Genomic DNA, 20,463 nt, shown 5'->3' with positions numbered 1-20,463 from the left:
GTTCTGTTCCAGAGCTAGAGACAACATTCAGGTCATAGTTATTTATACAGACAAAACCAAGCAAAACCACCAAAAACTCACATTGAAATCAAGTAGTGCATCCATCTGATTCTGGATGATGGGTATGGTCTTCAGCAGCTTCTCTGTATTCATAGTTCTCATCACTCCATCAGATCTATGGGAAAGTGGACTGTCAAATCATTCAGGGCCTAATCCTGATTTGAGAAAGACATGCACAGTGTGTTTGCCAATAATCCTTTTTCAATTCCCTTGATAAAACATGCATGTTCAAATTCCACACACATATCTTAAAAGGGGCAATCTGGGATTCAAACAACAACAAATCTCCCCACCACTGTTTGGCGTAAACAGCTGAGGGATATGGCTGAAGAAGTCTAACCAATCTCAAACTCATAGATGGAGCTATGGATGCAAGGATTGACCATTGATGAGATCAAAATTATCGTTTTAACCATGTTTTGAAGATATACAATGTTTATTTACAATTACATTGTTTACAAACAATGGAGTAAAGCAATCTTATATTTTGAGTTCTGATGGGGTAAAACAGTTTAACTAAGCTCCTGAGGAATTTAGAAGTTATATTCTTCAATAATTAATGGCTATATATAATGAATTATTTAAAAGTCCAAAAAAGTATGTACCAATGCCCCTTGAGTCTTGAGAGAGCAAGGGGAACACCAGCACAATGGGGAGTGGGGACCTGTCTGTGAAAACTCTCAGCCCAGGTTATAAGGCATGTTATGAAGTCTAGTGAAGAGAGACAAAAATACAGTGCCCTGCATAAGTAACGGGACAGTAAAGCATTTGTTCTTCTTTTGGCTCTATATTCCAAAGGTTTGGATTTGAAATCAAACCATTACTGTGAGGTTAAAAAAGAGATTTTCAGCTTTTATTTGAGGGTATTTGTGGACAACTTGACAGGTGTTTCTGGTAAGTCAGGTGTGTTCCGTCACATAATTTGTGCAGGCATAAGAGACCTGTCAATGTCTAGTATTGATTCTAGCCTTCGTGTATGCCTCAGGAACACTCTCCAGGAGGTAGGCGTGAATGTGTCAGAGTCTACCATCCACAAAATACATCACCAGCCGAACGACAGAGGCTTCACTGCAAGGTGCAATCCACTAGTTATCCTCAAAAAGGATGTTCAGGTTCGCTAAAAAGTATCTACAAAGCCTGGAAGTCTGGAAAAAAGGTCTTGTGGACGGATAAGATGAATATGATCATGCATCATTAATTTGGACATCATATGAATCTGTCCCATTATTTTTGGTGTCCTGAAATAGGGGGACTATTTATAAAAAGTGTTTCTCACCATTTCTCAATGGTGAAACCAATATGTACAGAAATACCTTTAAAAGAAATTAAAAAAATAATCTGTCCTTCAACCTCATAGTAATTGTTTGATTTAAAATGCAAACTTTGGAGTATAGGCAGGGCATTATGCAGGGCACTGTACAGCATAAGTTTCCTTACCCTCTTTTTACTTTTGTGAAGTCAAAAGCTACTTGTCGGTATGACACAGCCTTTTCGTTCAGGTAACGGCTATACCTCCTAATGAAAGTTGACATGTCATAACCTGAAAAAGAGAGAGAGGGGATGTTGTCTTTGAGCATAAGGTACTTCATCATGATACACAGCACATTACCTTCACATTTCCACACAGACAAAATACGATAACATCTCTCTCTAGCAATATGTAGTACCCTGATTAAATTTTTCACTTCACAGTGAAAAACAGTTATTCACTTCACATTACTGGATTTAAACAATGGAATTTCAAGGCCTTTATTTCTATTTTCTTTTTCCCATTTCAACACTAGTTGTGATTGGAATAGAGACAAAAAGAAGTCAGCCTCATATTTGTTTTCTTGAGTGACATGGGCCTCCAACATAGTTTTCACCCTCAGGTCTAGGATCATCTACAGCTCTTCCTGAGCTATACTGAAGCATGTCATCTCATACTACATAGTATAGTGTACTGCACGTGCTGCATCTGTGACTGACAAGGACATGTCACTTACCTTGTAAGCCACTTTTGTCCAAAAAATTACTGAGGTTGAAAAGTGTGTTCCTCGAAGCCAAGTACTGTATAAATCTCTGCAAAACATAAAAAAACATCAATGTGTGAGCAAACCTACTGTAGATTTAGAAGGAAATGTAAAAGATATGTTGTGTTTTTGCACAAGGAGCAATAGTTAATTAATGGCAACCTTATAGAACAAGTGCTCTTTCAGACATGTTTCCAGAGGCTGATAATGCAGAGTTACATTTTGAACACCCTTTAGATAGATAGATAGATAGATAGATACTTTATTGATCCCTGAGGGGAAATTAAGGCATTACAGCAGCTCACATCACAAACAACAACAACAAGTGACAATAGAATAATTAGTGGCTCTTAGCTGAAGACTCATACTTATTTTCATACATTAAAGACAGTGCAACTTATGATCCAGTACCTTCTTTCCAACAATCTTTGTTTTCGATGTGTGTGTGTACGTACTCACCTCATTTCCATAGACCATAGTATGGTGTGTGGTGTTTAGGGACTTGAAGACCACCACCCAGCTGGTGTTAGCGGTCCTCTCAAACAGCGTGTCGGCCAGCTGGGGGATGTTCACGTTCATCTCATTGGTGCATTGTATCAGGTCTGTAAGAGGTGGAGCACATGGGTTATAGTGGGCACTATACAGTAGACATAGCATTGTGTGTGTGTGTGTGTGTGTGTGTGTGTGAGTGTGTGTGTGTGTGTGTGTGTGTGCGTGCGTGTGTGCGTGCGTGTGTGTGCGACTGTGAGAGAGCATGACAGTGGGAGTGAGTAAGTAGGTACCACAAGCACTATTTTGAACAAACAGTTCCACCAAATCAAGTTGTGTGAGCCCAAAGTCTTTGTGATACTGCCCGAACAGCGCAGGTTAGGTACTTTGAAATGCACCAATCCGATACTGAGCAGGTAACCGATCCGATGCCATGACGTAAACTGTCGTAAAAACTTGCCAAACTTGTGCAGCATCACACAAGTGCGGTGACAACAATAACAACCATGTCTGTGGGTCTGGAATTACTTCAGCCTTGAGACAACCACCAGTAAAACAAAATGTGTGTTTTGAGGTCAGTAACATTTCACATTTAAAAAAAAAAAATAGACTTTTATTAGATCAGTACTCTGTATCAGCCTCAGTTTAGTATTCAAAATTGGTATCAGCAATGGTAAAGTGGTATCAGTGCATCCCTAGTTGCACTGATTATGGTGTGTTCAGGCTGTGGTCACAAATGCCTGTCTGGGCATTATTTTGCCTCTTACAGGAATCCACTGCCATCTAGCCTGTAGAGAAAGCAGATGCCTTCTGGCCCCTCTCCATCAGTGCCATGAGACTAGATTTCATTTCGTCAGGCCATTCAATCATACACCATCAAACCCTAGTTTTCTTTCAATCTGACACTGACCCCCCCCCCCCCCCCCCCCCAACACACACACACACACACACACACACACACACGTACGTTGTGTAAAAATGTGTTAAACAATCCAAACCTCAGAAGCCATCATTTGGTTCAGAATGTGCCCATAGCAAAAACATCAAAAGATTGATTAGGCGAGACAAAATCTCCCAGAAATTGTTTAATAGGGCAGAGCACACATACAAATACATTCACCAACAGCTGTACATAGTACACCGTGATTCATTTTCATGATATCCACAAAAGGGCAATATCAAAGTTTCATCATGCATTCAATTGTTCTATTCTTTCTTTCCTTTGTAGAGCTGACTGTTGCTAGCCTGTTTACCTGACATGGGTGGTCTACAGAACACCTTTACTGACAACAGAAACCATTCTGACACCCACAAAAGGCTGGCCATGTGACAACAAAAGGCTTTTCAGAACAGGCTGACATGACTAGGGGGGAATGGAGACAGGACACATACAGTGCCCTGCGCAAGTAATGGGATAGTGAAGCATTTTTTATACATTCCCCTTATTTCAGGGCAACATATGTAATGGGAAAATTGGCTTAATGGGTGTTTCTGTTAAGTCAGGTGTATTCCATCACATTGTTTGTGCAGGCATAAAAGAGCTGTCAATGCCTAATATTGATTCTTGGCTTTGCATTTGCTTTTGGAGTCTGCTGTTGGTGTCGGTCAACATGAGGACCAAATAAGCGTCAATGAAAGTCAAGGAAGCCATTATTAGGCTGAGAAATCTGAATTAAACCATCAGAAACACAGACAAAACCTGCTTGCTATAATCAGCAGTTTGGAACATGATTGATGAAAAGAAGAAAAAGCACTGGTGAGCAAAGCAATCGCAAACCGGCTGGTAGACCAAGGAAGACTTCTATAGTGGATGACCGAAGAATGCTCACCATAATTAAGAAAACCCCCAAAGCAACTGTCCCACAGATCAGGAACACTCTCCAGGAGGTAGGCATGAATGTGTCACAAGACTACCATCCAAAGGATGTGTCATCAGCTGAACTACAGAGGCTTCACTGCAAGGTGCAAACCACTAGTTATCCTCAAAAAGGATGGTCAGGTTACAGTTTGCTAAGTACCTAGAAAGCCTTCAGATGTCTGGAAAAAGGTATTGTGGAAAGATAAGATGAACATTATCATGTATCAGAATGATTGCCATTGTTTGGGCATGTATAGCTGCCACTAGAACTGGCTGACTTGTCTCAATTGATGATGTAACTGCTGATGGCAGCATTAGAATGTGCTGATATTGACCTCAAACGCAAGCAAATGCCTCCAAATTCATTGGCTGGTGCTTCATCATATAGTAAGACAATGACCCAAAACATACTGCCATAGCAACTAGGGAGTTTTTTTTAGGGCCAAAAAGTTCTTGACTGAACAAGTCAATCTTCTGATTTAAATCCAATTGAACATGCATTGCATTTCCAGATAAGATTTTAGGCAAAAAGACCTCAAAACAAATAACTGAAGACGACTGCAATACAGGCCTGGCAGAGCATCACCAGAGAGGATACCCGGCGTCTGGGGGGGGGGGGGGGGCAATGGGTCACAGACGTCAGGCAGTTATTGGATGCAAAGGATTGTTGGCCAAATACTAAACATGAGTGCTTCATGTGGACATTATATAAATCTGTCCCATTACTTTTAGTGCCCTGAAATAGGGAGACTATGTAAAAAAGGTGTCATTTCTAAATGGGGAAACCAATATGTACACAAATAAAAGCATTAACCTCATAGTAATTGTTTGATTTACAAAAGAAGAAGAAAAAAATCACTGTTTCATTACACCTCTCTCTCTCTTCTCTTCCTCCTCCTCACTGTAATATTCATGAAACTACCGGACTTCACAAGTTAGAAGCTAGGGATATGGGTGTTGTCACAGACAAAGCCAGACATAACCACAAACCTGCATGGCAGTCATATCAGAATGACAAATGTGGGCCACGTCTTAAAGCCTGAGCACACCACAAAATTGCCTGCTATAAACTTCATCTCAAGGTGCATTTGTTTGTGCAGGGTTATTATGGAAGCACAAAATACACAAAAAAATACAATACATTTCACATGCACAGGTCTATACGCCTAATCAAAGGATACAATGACAACAAAAATACAGTACACTGCACACCAATTTTCTTGCACTGATTACTTAATATAACTGGAGAGTGATGTACCCATAATTTAATATTCAAAATGATCACATGCCAAGTGGTAGCTTTGCAACTTAAATACATATATTTCTGTGAATTTCTTTGTTGTAGAATGGCCAAAATGAACTCCCATTATGCATAGGTTGTAAATTAATTTTTAAAAATTGTCACACAAACAATTCAACAAAAGAAGAGTAAAAGTCTGTTTTCCTGTACTACAACTAGTGTGGAACTAAAACTTGTCCCTACATTTCTGAGAATGGCATGAAGCTACCTTCTCCCTGTGACTTGTAAAATGGTGTGTATGAATCTAATTCTGCTATCGCTTTCCTTCCTAAATTGCTGTTAGAAGCAAAAAAAAGCCATTGACTCAGCGGCAGGATGCTTTTCACTTCCTGCATTTCATGACAGGAAACTTAATTGAAATGAATCGCTGCTCTGCAAGCCCCTTATACTGTACAGGTAGATAGCAGTCATGGTTCAGTCTCCCCTCCTAAAACATCACCATTGCACAAGGGATAACTTTTCAGTAGCAGTGTACAGTATGACTGGCATGTTCCCATGTCCCAGGGGTAATGATAATCTACTCAGTGATTATTCCCAAAATCAAAGCCTTTCAAATCCATTAAGGGGAGCATCCCTGCTTATAGTGTAATATGGGGTAATGCAACAGATGTTTGTCAACCTACAGTAAGCACTAGGGCTGGGAATTGCATGGGATCTCACAATACAATATTATCACAATACATAGGCTGCGATGCAATACATATTGCAACAGTCAATGTATTGCAATTCCATACTACAATATATTGAAATTCAATATTGCCAAAAAGAACATGTTTTTCTTTTTTTAAACACAACCTGTAAAATAAATAAGGGGGGTGGAGGTGGGCTCATCCTTTTGAAATAAATAAATACACACATTAATTAAATCAGTATCGATACAGAACTGCGGAACATAATATCGCGATACTCAACCTGAAAGTTAATGAAAACAGACAGTGTGTATATAGACAAAGTGACCTTGGTGGCATGCACTATGGGGCTGGGGAGCACATGGAGGGGGAAACCGGGCAGAAGTAATGAAGAGAGTGGCGGTACTACAAGTGCAACAGTGTGTAAATTCATCTTTTTCACATCAGCCATGAGAACAGCAGCAGCAACAGTTTTGGCAGGAATGTCAACTGAAATTGCCATGGTCTAGAATCCAAAGCATGCAAAAGGAAGCAAATGCAAAGAAGCAGCTGGTGGGAATCAGACAAGGGCTCAGTTCTGAAATCCACAGTCAGCGTGGGCAGGGCTACCCTCTGGTTTGGAAGGCTGTGTAGAGGAGTTTCAAAGCATGAGATGAGGGGTGAGAAGCATGACAAGGAGTTCAACAGAGAAGGCTGTATCAGCAGCTGTAGCTACATGGTAAAGTCCAGCCATAATCAAACAAACTGAAAATGATGAGTAAACCTTTCCATTAGGAGAAAGAACTACATGAAAGCTACACAACACATTCATAAGATAACCTACAGTATAACTCTTTTGGAAGCAATACTGTACAAAGAGTCTGATTCAAATGCAAAGAATCTTGATTTAGGCTAGTGCAATGAAACTAGAGGCCAAGCCCTGGACTAAATACTGTAATACATGACTCTCATTTGACAATGCTTTTTAGTCCAGGAGCAGGCTTAATCTGAGTCTGGGAAATTGTCCCTAAGTGTTTGTGATCTTCCTGTGCCTTGTTGCAGTTGAGCCATGATGGGCTCAGGGATGATAAGGTTGGGGCAGCTGACATGAATTAACAGTGTTCTAATTAACTAAACATGGGGAGATAAAAATACAGACCCCAAAAAGGAACTCTCACCATTGGAGCACAAGCTAGCAGTCATCGGAATGCAGTGACAGAGGCATTTCCCTCGCATTCCCTTGAGAACCCCTTATGAATAAACAGACACACAAAGAAAATAAATATCCTCATAACCGTTGAAATACACTCATTTTTGAATTGTAAAATGTGCATTTTTATTTTCATTTCACTTTATCTAATAGCATGAGTGCAACATCATTATTATTAACAATTGTTTTGTAATAATCCGTCTATCAAACTGTTTCGTATTTTGAGGGAGAGGTAGTTGCTCACACTCTCTCCCTCAAGAAGTGCGCTATCCCTTTGAAGCTCCCGCTAGCTAGCGCGCTAGATGCGGGGGAGGGGAGGAGGTAGGGCTGAAAGCACTGGCCCTCTACCGATGAGAGTGCGTGCTGTCAGAGAAATCACGCACGACCTACAAGACTAGCCGCTGGACTCCACTGACGATCCCCTGGGATGTTGGCATGCCTCACGCCGGACAACGTAAATATGCTCGTGTTCCTGGGACAAAACTTCAAGGAAGAGGCCTAATAATAGACCGAACAAAGTTCTTATATTTTGCCTATTTTGCTATTAAATAGAACGTGTTTATTTTGCTCCTTTAGCCTGTTATTTAAAAAGGATATGCGCAACAGTCTATTTGCACTGACTACGGTAGGCTTAGCGTGTCTTTTGTGTTTGGAATTGTTCTATTTATCAAGCGGCAGCTGCCTGTTGTCATTTTATTTGCGTAGACTATTTATTAAAAAACAATATTTCTGTTCCCTGCGTTCATATGGCAGGTACTTTTGTTAAATATGTGTGCACTTCATTTTATGCCTGATGTTCTTGCCTTTTGTTGAATCAATAGATAGACCTTAAAAACGTTGGATGTTGTTCATTCGTTATTCAGCAGCAGCAGTCGACCACATGGTTATTCTGGCTCTGGGATGAAATGAAACTAACATCCAATCCATTTTCTCACAATACGCTATGAAAGTCCATACATGGAAGTTCATCACAAACTGCAGAATGTAAACAAAACTGGAGACTGGAGACATTTTTGGAGACAGGCGTCAACATTATAATTGATAGCAAAAGAGCGGTAGCTAATTAATGGTAAAATCCAGTAAATTACTCAAATAACCTTGCAAGCTTCGTAAACCTTGAGGCAAATCAGAAGATATTTACCGTTTGTTAGCTACGGCTCATACTTTTGCTAGCAATCATAATTACTTTTGCTAGCAATCATAATTACTTTTGCTAGCAATCATTTGCATATTGCAAATAATGAAAGGACATATATAAATACAACGAGGGACATATACTGCCTGGTGAGAACTACGCCTATATTTATGGGCATATTTGTTTTTCAATTCCAGTGCAACCTACAGCCTATTGTTATTTAAACAGTAAGGAATGCACACAAGAAGAGAAATAAACACATGAATTTCAAAAAAACTATACAACCTGAGCTAGGGGTAGATTAATTGGAACTTCATACAGTATGCAAGGCTTAATTACTAAGCTTCAGCCACCACAGGCTAACACCTAGTAAGCAATTACATGTAGGCCTATGCCTTATACAGCACATCAAACACAAAGCAATTTCAACAGTCCCCTAGCATATTAATTTACAATGAACACATCCTAAGGACATCTGTGTGACAAAAAACAACATGGAATGTACAGTGTACAAGATAAGATGAATTAAACAGCTGCCTGATAAAGTTCACTAATTGACAATTGCAAAGTTTTCATTTTGAAGAGACAGATGTCACCTACAGTATAAACACAAGTTGGGAGGCCACCAGAGTAGATACTATACAAGGATCTAATTAACAGTCATTTGGGGTACAACTAATTGCCTGACATCATGGTGAATTTGAAAAGCCAAATTACAAGACTTCCAACATTGTCAAGAGGGCGCATGTCTTTGTTTGCAATATAACCAAGCGGTAAAATTAATAATGTCTTGAATAGATTAATCATGTTGAAAATCTTGCACATATTTGAAATGCAAACAACAACAAACAATTCCAGTCCTCAAACTTGTGGGAAGACAGTGGTTAGTTGACGTAATCATAATGCTTTCAGAATCAAGAACATCATTGACAGGAAACAGATGAAAAAGGCATTGCCGTCACCTCTCCTTTCCTCCCAATCTCACATTTGATCGTCTCCACAACATTTTGGGGGGATTTTTGTAATGACATCCCGTTGGCTGTTTACACTCTACAAGAACTCAGGAAGTGCCTTTCTCTTCAGAGCCTGCTAGTTCACTCTGAACATGACATTGCCTGCTGAGCATCGCCTACAGCTTTGAATCAAACCTCTACGTCATCCTCTCCAATCACCACCAGATACAATAACAGCAGCAGTAACAGTTTGTGAATCGCCTGTTTGTGACACATTATTCATGTTTTTTAGGCATCTATTGTGGAGAGTCTTGGGCTGCTATATATCCTCACAGCAAGTACAGAAGTGGTGCAATAAGTTGTTAATTAATGCTTACAGCATTGTTATAATGCACTATATGGGTATTAGAAGCTCTTTAAATACAATAATAGCACAGGTAGATCAAAGGAAGTATTACAAATATGCCTGGTTCAGTCAATTGATTTCATTACAGCCTAAATTACTTGTTATCTCTGAGGAAAGAGAGAAAGTAGGACAGTGTAACCTTCCTGCTTTGCAACGTTTAGCCCATTGGCTGTGTTAGCCAGGGATAACGATAAGCCAAGTGGCACACAGAAATGAAGGCAGAGCCATGTACATCAGCACCGGGGTGAATGCAGATCAGAAGGGAAATCTCATAACATTATGATATGAGTGCCACATGACCCAGAACAGCAGCCCTCACTTTCAGTGGGGGAGGGATACAGGTAAGGACAATAGGGTAAGGGATTTACCGTTTGTTCCATTTAAACTGTTGCCATGGACAGGTGTGAAGGATAATAAAGACAAGTAGTACAACAACGGTGGGGTGAATAGTGAAAATCAAGTGATCAGAGTTCGATATAAAAAAATTAAAAAAAACATTCTGATAGCTAAAGTACATTTTGTCACAGTCAACAGAGAAAATACAGACTTCACAACATTGCAGGGTGAGTGGCTGCTGGGATTTGGACACGAGATGGGCCAATAGAGATATACAGTGCCCTGCATAAGTAATGGGACAGTGAAGCATTGTTTCTTCTTTTGGCCCTTTACTCCAAATTGGGCATTTGAAATCAAATAAACAATAAAACAAGGTTAAAGAAGAGATTCTCAGCTTTTCATTTGTATACATATTGGTTTCACCATTTAGAAATGATGACACCTTCTATACATAATGCCCCCCTAAAAAAATGCCATCAGAAAGATAGTCAAAACCTTAGGCTTGCCAAAATCAACAGGTTAGAACATCATAATAATAATAACTACATTTTAAAAAAATAAACTGTCCCAAAGATCAGAAACACTCTCCAGGAGGTAGGCGTGAATGTGTCAGAGAACACGTAGAACATAGAACATGTCACCAGCCTAACTACAGAGGTTCACTGCAAGGTGCAAAGCACTAGTTATCCTCAACAAGGAAGATCGGGTAACAGTTTGCTAAAAAGTACCTAAAAAGCCTGCAGAGGTCTGGAAAAAGGTCTTGTGGACAGATAAGACGAATATGATCATGTGATTGCAAGGGGAAGGTTTGGAGAAAAAAGGATCTGCCCAATATTTACAGGATACCACCTCATCTGTGAAACATGCTATGGTGCTATTGTTTGGGCACGTATAGCTGCCACAAGAACTGGCTAACTTGTCTTAATTGATGTAACGGCTGACGGCAGCAGCAGAATGTATTCTGCAGTGTACAGAAACATATTGTCTACTCAAGTGCAAGCAAATGCCTCCAAATTCATTGGATGGTGCTTCATTATACAGTAAGACAAAACATACTGCCAGAGCAACCCGGGAGTTTGTCAGGGCCAACAAGTGGAAAGTTCCTGACTGGACAAGTCAATATTAATATTTAAATCCAATTGAACATCCATTGCATTTCATTTCCTGATGATATGCAAAAAGACTTCAAAACAAACAACAACTGAAGATGGCTGCAGTACAGGCCTGGCAAAGCATCACCCATGATACCCAGGGTCTGGTGAGGGTCGCAGACTTCAAGCAGTTATTGCATGCAAAGGAATGTCGATCAAATACAAAAAAACTGATGCTTAATTTGGACATTATATGAATCTGTCCCATCACACAGGTATTGTGTGTAAAAAGTGTTGCAATTTCTGAATGGTTTAACCAACATAAAAATACCCTTAAATAAAAGCTGACAAGATATACTTTAACGAGGGTTGGGCTGTATAGGGGTAATACGATATCCTGCGGGATTTGAAAATGCCCACGGTGTGCTTTTCAATACTGTCACAACATTTCTGCTCCATTATCAATCAAACTACCAAATTAACAATTTGTCAATTCACAATGTGGAACAGCGGCGCTGCCAGTGAGGTCTGAGAATTTTTTTTAGAGAAGGTTAGAGAAGGTTAGAGAAGGAGAAAAAAAAAGAAGATGACTGGCGGTAATGATTTGGACCCTAAAAACAATGCCACTGCTGCTATATGGCAGCATTTCGGGATCCGACCGACAATAAAGGAGAGCCTGCAGATTAGGACAAGGTTATTTGCAAGATTTGCATGAAAAAGATAACAGCCAGAGATGGGAACACTAATGGGAACTAATCTACACTCGCACCTCAAATTGAAACACCCATTAACACCTGTAGGGATGGGATATCTGTCTGTATCAAATGCTGCTGTCGGGTTCAGACAGCTATTCACTGACAACGGATATGTGAATGTGCTAACCATCCACTTTGTCACACCCGAAACTACAGTCAAAATGCCTACAGGCTAGCTTTTTTTCCAGAAAACCACACAGCAAACAACATTGTTGATACACTCCACGCTTATGGATTGGAAATTAGATGAGAATAAACAGGGCCCTGAATTGGCCATGGCTCAACTGCTTTGGCCACAACCTCAATCTGGCAGTGACAAACAAAGTGTAGGACCAAAGACAACAGACAGAGCAGGCCCTTACCATTACCGCTGCCTTCTCTCACAGCTGCCCACGAAACTCTCAGAGCAGTCTCATAACGGTAACTAAATCAATATTTTATAGACAAATGATAGCCTATAGGCTATATGACATAGGACATGAGACAAGTTATATTATTACAAATGCAGTGTGTGATGCTTCTTATTAAGCTATCATATGATGCTATCCAACTGTCTAGTTTAGTTTGTCAAGCTATGATCGGAATGTAAGTTTAAAGTTTAAATGATTGTTTAGGCTAAATGTCATACAGTATAGCAGTCACCACATTAATAATTTTCGGTTTTCAATGTAGATTAAATATATGGAACAAAGACGGCTCCCGCCAGCCCCCTACAAAATTATCATTTTACATTTTTGTGGTAATACTGCATACCCAGGTCAAATTTAAGGGTATAAAAGGTGTGGAAAAAATGTATACTGCACAACCCCAACCCCATAGTAATTGTTTAATTTCGAATGCAAACTTTGGAGTATAGAGACAAAAGACAAACACATGCTTCACTGTGCCATCACTTACACAGGGCACTGTACTGGTCTCTGCGAATGGCCCAATCCAGCCCTGAATAGTGCCACCAGGGCTCTTTTGGAGACTAGAGAATGAGTGCTTGATGGCAGTGCCCCGTTTGCAGCTTTGAATCGTGATATTGAATCTCAAAGGCCTTTCAGAGTTACAGTGGGCTCCATTCAGCTAGGGCCGGCGGTGTGTCAGCACTCTTTTTGAAGGACTGCCATTCGATGCCCCAGCGGTCACATGCTCCGTGGGCTACGTTTCGCAGGGGGTTCAGGGTGAAGTAGCAGGCAGCACCTACCTCTCGTAGGGCACAAAGGCTACAGATGTGTGTTAATTAACAGAACCTCTGCTGTCTTAGTGGTTCTAGGTGGATGCCACCTCAGGAAAGGAGAAAGGTCCACTTTTCATTGGGACATTTGCAACCTCATGAGCAACCTCACTTTAAAAAAAAAAAAAGTGTATTTGTCCATCTTGCAACTGAAGTTCATCTACTGTTCTGTGTCAACCCCTCCTCACAGTGGGATCTGTTTACATACAAGGTTTGCAGGGGGAATCCACTTTCTCCCAATTGCAAATGAGAATAGGACATCATTTAGTGCCTGGTGAAAGAAGGCCTACCACAATTCAATCAAAACCACTACAAGAGAGCGATGACAGACACCACTCACAAGTGCATTTCATAGGCAAGCAAGCCTGGAGTGTGGGTGAGGCCTTCAGAGTAACATGAGGCCTTATTCAATAACTTCATGTAGTAGGCGATAGCTACAGGCTATTTGATTGATTTGCTTTTAGTAGCCTATTTGCAACAAAGAGGAACAAGCAGTAGTATTATACGTCAAAACAGTTAAATAATTCAAACCATACATAAATAAACTGGTACTGGGCTACATTGTGTCAGACTCAGAAACAAAGGAAAGAGAAAAAAACAAGGAAGCACTTTTAGATTTGCAACAGTTTGCAGTATCATTCATAAACTGTATTTCAGTCAAACCTTGTGACTGTATTGGATAAGCCAGAACCCCCTTCTCAATCCTTGGCCTAGTGAGGTCTGTAGCACTGTTGGTTTGAAATTGTCCCCTCTAATTAGGAAGTGATTCAGACCTGGGACACTAGGTTGGTAGTATCTCTGGCCAATTAGTAGCATTCAATTAACTGCCAAGAAGCAAACAGTACTCAGAACTTTAGAGATCTAAGCTGAGAAACCCCGGTACATCCTTCTGCTGTAGGAGTGCACATTTGGACTCTTCTGTTCAGTAAGCCATGTTTACTGTGTGGAACAAAACCAAACTCAACTGCATATCAATTCAAACATCCTTCATCTATCCATCTATCCATCTCTCATTTAGAGTTATATAGAAACACTTTAATAGATGGTTTTAATGATGAGCAAAAAAAAAAGAAGAGCTCTGGTACACTGAAGTGGTTAAAAGGGTTTTGCTCCACACACTCTGCTGTGGTTTGATCCCTAAACCTGCATGCCTCTTAGTCTCAGCAGATTCTAGGGAGCATCATATTGCACGACTGACTCATATGAGTCAAGCTCCCAGAATAAGTCCAGATCCTATAGAACATGCTTACACAGTAATGTCACAATATGTACCAAGGGTAGACCAGTCCTCCTTATTACATAACTTATAGCACTAAAAATTACCTCTTGCATATTTGATTAATTATTAAATAAATAGAAGCCTGTATTACAGGGCCTTTTGTAGGAGGTGGTTGAGTGAGATCACATCAATATAACCATGATTATTATGCAAATCAGCTGAGACACCCAAATCTAGTATGTCTGTAGTTACAGTGCCCTGCCTGTAAGTAATGGGACAGTAAAGCATTTTTTCTTCTTTTGGCTCTACACTCAAAGTTTGGATTTGAAATCAAACAATTACTATGAGGTTAAAGTAGAGATTGTTATGGAAAATACATTCATAGAACTATTTTCAGGTTATACACTTTCATATGACTAATACAACTTGTGTAACTACTGTGATTACATTTTCTCTTGCCACACCTCTAAGGTTCTATAGCCATTGTTCTGAGAAGCACTGTATGATTTACCATATGAACAGTGGTGATCTCTGAGGGAGTGGTGACAGGCGCATCCTGCCCATAGGTGTGAAATGTTGAACGGCGATTAATCAGTAAGAATGCGCTGATTGATCAGTAAGAGAGTCTCCCCATTGTTCATTCTCTCCCGCCCTTTCTCACGTAAGCACAAGCCCATCAGCCGATAGCCTTGTAGGTGCCTGGCAATATGTTCAAACTGTATAAAAGACGAACCTGATCATTGTCTCTTTAGACTTGTGCTGAACGGACCCCCGGTTCTACGCTGGGCTGCTGTTACGCTCTTGTCTCTTGTTTGCAAGCAATAAATACCGGACTCATATGTTGTGGCTACTCAGGACTTATTTCTTGATTCTTACTTCCGAAGAGCTAAAGTACAGAGTGGTAAATCCTAGACTTCCACCACAAGATTCTCAGCTTTTATTTGATTTGTATTTGTGTACATATTGGTTTCATCACTCATAAAGTACCCATTCAGGGTACCCAAAAGTAATGGGAAAGATTCATCAAATGTCCAAATTAAGCACTCATGTTTAGTATTTGGTGGACAGTCGATTGCATGCAATAAGTCTGCTACCCATTGACCCCACCAGACGCTGGGTATCTTCTCTGGTGATGCTCTGCCAGGCCTGTACTGCTGCCATCTTCAGTTGTTGTTTGTTTTGATGTCTTTTTACCTAAAATCTTATCATCAGGAAATTAAATGCATGTTCAATTGGATTTAAATCTGAAGATTGACTTGGCCAGTCAAGACCTGTCCACTTTTTGGCCATGCTATGGCAGTATGTTTTGGGTCATTGTTTTACTGTATGATGTTGCAATATCCAATGAATTTAGAGGCATTTGCTTACACTCACGCAGACAAGATGTTTCAGATACATTCTGCTGCTGCTGTCAGCAGATACAATCATCAATTAAGACAAGTTAGCAAGTTCTAGTGGCAGCTATACATGCCCAAACCTAGGCAAAAACCTCGTTTTTGCCTAACGATAATGAACTTGGCACAAACACAAATTACACCCCCCCGACTGACTCATTAAAGGTGACGTACAAAGGACCCCATAACATAACCTTATCTGGACATAACATTCAGCTTTTTATTGTTCACCAAAAATACTGTCAGGTGGACAGTGAATCACACTTTACCTCATTAGAAATTGCACATCCTGTTTTTGGGCACAACACAAGTCAAGGGAAACAATGGTTAGGTAAACCTTCCATGTACAGTTGTTGAAATGCTAGCGATAGAACTTTGCACTTTGAGTCTGACTGAGAAACAGGTTTATATAATAGCAATTGGTCCATAGAAATTCCTAAAGTAACAGGTACTAAATGTTAAATTGATTTTGAAGAACTACAAGTGGTGTCGTTTATGAAACTTCAGTGTATCTTGTTCTAAACCCTGACAGGAACAGTTCTCTCAGGGCTCATTTTACACTTCCTGTACACGAAAGTGGACAAGCAAATCTCCTAGCCAATTATTTGACCTTTACCTATTTTATCCTCTTTGGTAACTGCTACTGTCCATCTCTTTAAGGTTATTTGGTGGAGTTTATTTAACAGGGCAGTGTTAAAGAATGCGCACACTGGACGGAAACCCAACCCAAATCAAAAGAGCTGGAAGGGGGCTGTATCTTGTGTACAAATCAGAAACAGACAGGAGAGGAGCTAGACACGCTATTGCTATTTCTGTCTGACAGGAAACTCCAACAAGTGCACCCGGCCCTCCTGAAATACCTCCAACCTTTGTCACATTCCTGCCTAGCTCTTGCCAACTCCAGTCTACAAGAGGAGCCTTGAGAGGCCCGTTCCAGTAGCCCTATACAGGAGACACCAATCAACAAGCATTCGTGGCACAGAAGTCAGTGCAGTATGGCCTCTATCAGCTGAGTTTCAGACATACCCTTCAAAACCCAACGGTGCACATGGCATTTCTTACTACATAGCCAATTCTAAAAATAGGGCTTGACAGGAAATTGGTTTCAGTGAGTCTCTTGCCACTAAAACCAAGAAGCTGTATGCAAAAAGGCAGCATAGGGTGAATAGCTTTTGATGTGGCAAGGCCTGCAGTCGAACTGCTTTACCCGTGAACAGGGCAGTAGGCCTATTCTTTTATTCAACCCTTATTTTACCAGGTACATTGAACAACCCAGAAATAAGAAACACACTGAGCGAAGTAACCGAAAATGGCAAGGGCAAACATCAGGAAGAGCAGAAAAAAAAAATCTACCTGAGCTCATTTAACACCTACCATAAACCTAGATATGGCCTCAAGGAGCAAAGGGTAATGCTTATGCAAGCTCGAGACCAGCACTGTCATTGAGAAGGCTGGCCATTGTAAATAGCCACTGTAATGGAAAATAGTTTCTCTGGTGACAAAAACAGACTTGATACCTGACACCTACAAGTACAGGTGCACTCTTATGTGTTATTTAATGCATTCACATCCAAAGACATAAAGTAACTTAATTGAAAATGAGGGGGTGTATGGTATAATTTGATGGAGTGTAATACGTAATATGAAACATGTGTGCCTTTTCTCTCGACCAATACTGACACATCTTCACAGATAAAGTGATAGTCCTACTGACAAATATGTAGCCTATGGTGAGATTTAGTTTTTTATGTAGCTTACAACTTCCCTTTCTTTTGTCTGGTTGTGTGACGATCATAGACAATATTAGACCAAAGTACTTGGCCTAATAGACAGTTGATTCCACAGAATACTAACACACCTACAAAGTTGCTGATTAGAAACTGAAGTTGCCCCCCAAAATTCAACTGAACCATTGCTTCATATCAAAGCACATGTCCTATGCTCAACAGTGTGCTGCCTTGGTTTCATCAGCAAATAGTTGGAGTTTCATCTGGCAAAGGACTGTATCCAAACAGTAGAATAACTTAATCCTCAATAGGTTCCAGTAGAATAGTTCACTGGATAAACACTTCTCAAACTGCAATCAGAATACAACCTGGTGGCTAAAATGTTCACCATCATCCTGTAATTTTGTTGCAATACCATCAAAAACAATCAACATGAGAATGGCATACAGCTTAATCATCATTGCATCATTAAAAGGCATTCCATGGAAAGTAACAAAAGTTGCTCTTTGGTGGTTAACTTGAGACAAAGAAGTGTTCAAGTCAAATGAGCTTCTGCTTCTCTACTGATTTGCAGGCATTATCTGTGATTGTGAGGAAGTGCAGAGGGTATGTAAATTGTACAACCCTCAGTAGTCAGACACCACCTTGCACTTGAGAACAAACAATGACACCTAAAAGGAAATTATTTGACAATGTTCCCCATTGAACGAATGATGAAGAAACTGAGTTGGACAATATTTACTGGGTGGAGAAAAACTCAGATGGCCTTGTGGTGTAGGGAAGGCTATGGTGAGATCATGCAGGGACACTCACTGAACGGTAAATTACCTACAGGCATGTAAAACGTACATTGAAAGGGACACACACTGGCCACCACATCTTGTTTACCATGTCCAGCCTAGGAACTTGAACAATCATTCCACATGTAATTAGGACTGCAATTAGATGAACACTAAACAATCTTGGTCGGCATCAGAATTATGCATTATCGTGTGTATGAAATTAATGATTTGAAGTTAAATCGTGTATGACTGTTAATCACATTGTTTACATGTCAAGCACACACACGATTTCAATTGTATGTAAAGTTGACCGCATGGCATTTGACACAAATGGGGGTTAATTCTACCAGAATTATAGGAAACCCCGCATTGTTTAGGTGGGCAACCAAACAATAACTGTTTGATATCGTAGGCCTCAGCCACGGTCCAAACAATGTCCAGTTGTCTAACAAGCTGATGAAACGCAACAGTGTAACAACAGACAATACTGATACTTACAATCCAAATGTTTCTTTTTTGGTCCCATAATTTCATGCGTGGTCGCCTTACACACAGTTTTTGACACCGCAGAACCAGTAACGCTGTGTTGAGCTGCGGTTATCCTATCCGTAATGCTTTGCCCAGACATTTTCGCAGATTTATACAAAGAATGAGATACAATGTTTCAAATCCAGTGGAATTGCTTTTGTCTTCAGTAGCTTCCACTGTCCTGCCACCTGACACAAGATAAAGAGAGAGGAGAGGAAGAAAATTGAGACGGTAGAAACGTTATTCGTGTAAATCCACAGCCTACATCCAGGACTTGATTTTAGATTCTGATATAATTTTCATAACTATGTTCTCACTATACACCGGGCGGCCAAAACATATACCAACCCAGAGTTTTGCCTTCTAATCAATTCCGTGAATGTCCTCGGTCTCCTCTCCCATGCAATTCTATTCCTCTCTTCCTCTCACACACTCTCTCACTAACCCACCCTCTCCCCCCTCTCTCCCTCTCTCTCTCTCTCTCTCTCTCTCTCTCTCTCTCTCTCTCTCTCTCTCTCTCTCTCTCTCTCTCTCTCTCTCTCTCTCTCTCTCTCTCTCTCTCTCTCTCTCTCTCTCTCTCTCTCTCTCTCTCTCTCTCCCAGAGAAGAAGTCTGTGCCCCCCCCCCGCTGGGTTTAAATGGACTGGAGGCTTGTATGAAAATGGCGGGTGTGTTTCCTCCCTCTGACTGAAGCCTCCCAAGTTTTATGTGAGATACGGCTGAGTTTGCAGCTAGGCCGCCATCATCTGTGTTCCGTGAACGACAATAGTGCCCGCCCACCAACCTCGGGTGTATGTAAATGAGGATTTCTTCCAAATAAAAGCGCCCACATTAAACTTGTTTAAGCATTTAGAAATGGTAGATATGGAAAAAGGAACCACAAATGTTATGTAACGTATCTCAAATAAGCATTTAATCCTCTCAATGTATTATTTGCTTTTTTAAGGATTTGTAATTCTTCTAATATCTCAATTAACCTGATAAAAGACTGCTGGACTGCATAGGGAACATATAATGGAGTGTACATAAATATTTTTCCAAGGCTAAATTATATTTTTAATCTACCCAGCAACACTTCTGGAATATGAATCAAGTGACTTTTAACCATGAGCGGTCTGCATATGGCATATATAACGTAGATATATAGATTCTACAAATGTTGCTCAGTAGATTGGTAGTAAATATCAAGTTTAGCCTTAGAATATTATTTGTGTACGTATGCGCCCTGTCAAATTATATGTAATTGCACACATATGTAAATTATAATGTAAAAATACTTGAAATTGTATATACTTTTCATTATTTCATACAGAATATGATAGCATATTGTGATCCCATCACTTTCCAGTGATCTCTTACCTCGTGTTTTTACTTTGAAGTCG

General features: G+C 40.2%; 1 protein-coding gene across 19 annotated transcripts in view; it reads right to left on the bottom strand.

The window, feature by feature from the left end:
* picalma (phosphatidylinositol binding clathrin assembly protein a) overlaps nt 1-19,545 on the bottom strand; it is a 47,160-nt gene extending 27,615 nt beyond the window's left edge. For all 19 annotated transcript variants that reach the window (XR_014554617.1, XM_083684932.1, XM_083684923.1 and 16 more), the window contains exons 1-6: nt 19,431-19,545; nt 19,053-19,270; nt 2,532-2,674; nt 2,046-2,121; nt 1,498-1,600; nt 82-175 (exon numbers count right to left, since the gene is read on the bottom strand). Coding sequence is in view for 18 of the 19 variants with exons in the window: in XM_083684932.1 (XP_083541058.1) it covers nt 82-175; nt 1,498-1,600; nt 2,046-2,121; nt 2,532-2,674; nt 19,053-19,182 (546 nt within the window). In the remaining variant the exon portion in view is untranslated. The remainder of the gene's footprint in view (nt 1-81; nt 176-1,497; nt 1,601-2,045; nt 2,122-2,531; nt 2,675-19,052; nt 19,271-19,430) is intronic.
* Nucleotides 19,546-20,463: the final 918 nt, after the last annotated feature.

The sequence above is a fragment of the Argentina silus genome (genome assembly GCF_951799395.1).
Source record: "Argentina silus genome assembly, chromosome: 2".
NCBI classification, from domain to species: domain Eukaryota; kingdom Metazoa; phylum Chordata; class Actinopteri; order Argentiniformes; family Argentinidae; genus Argentina; species Argentina silus.
Note: the sequence above shows the minus strand (reverse complement) of the source record. Positions and strands in the feature narration are given on the sequence as shown.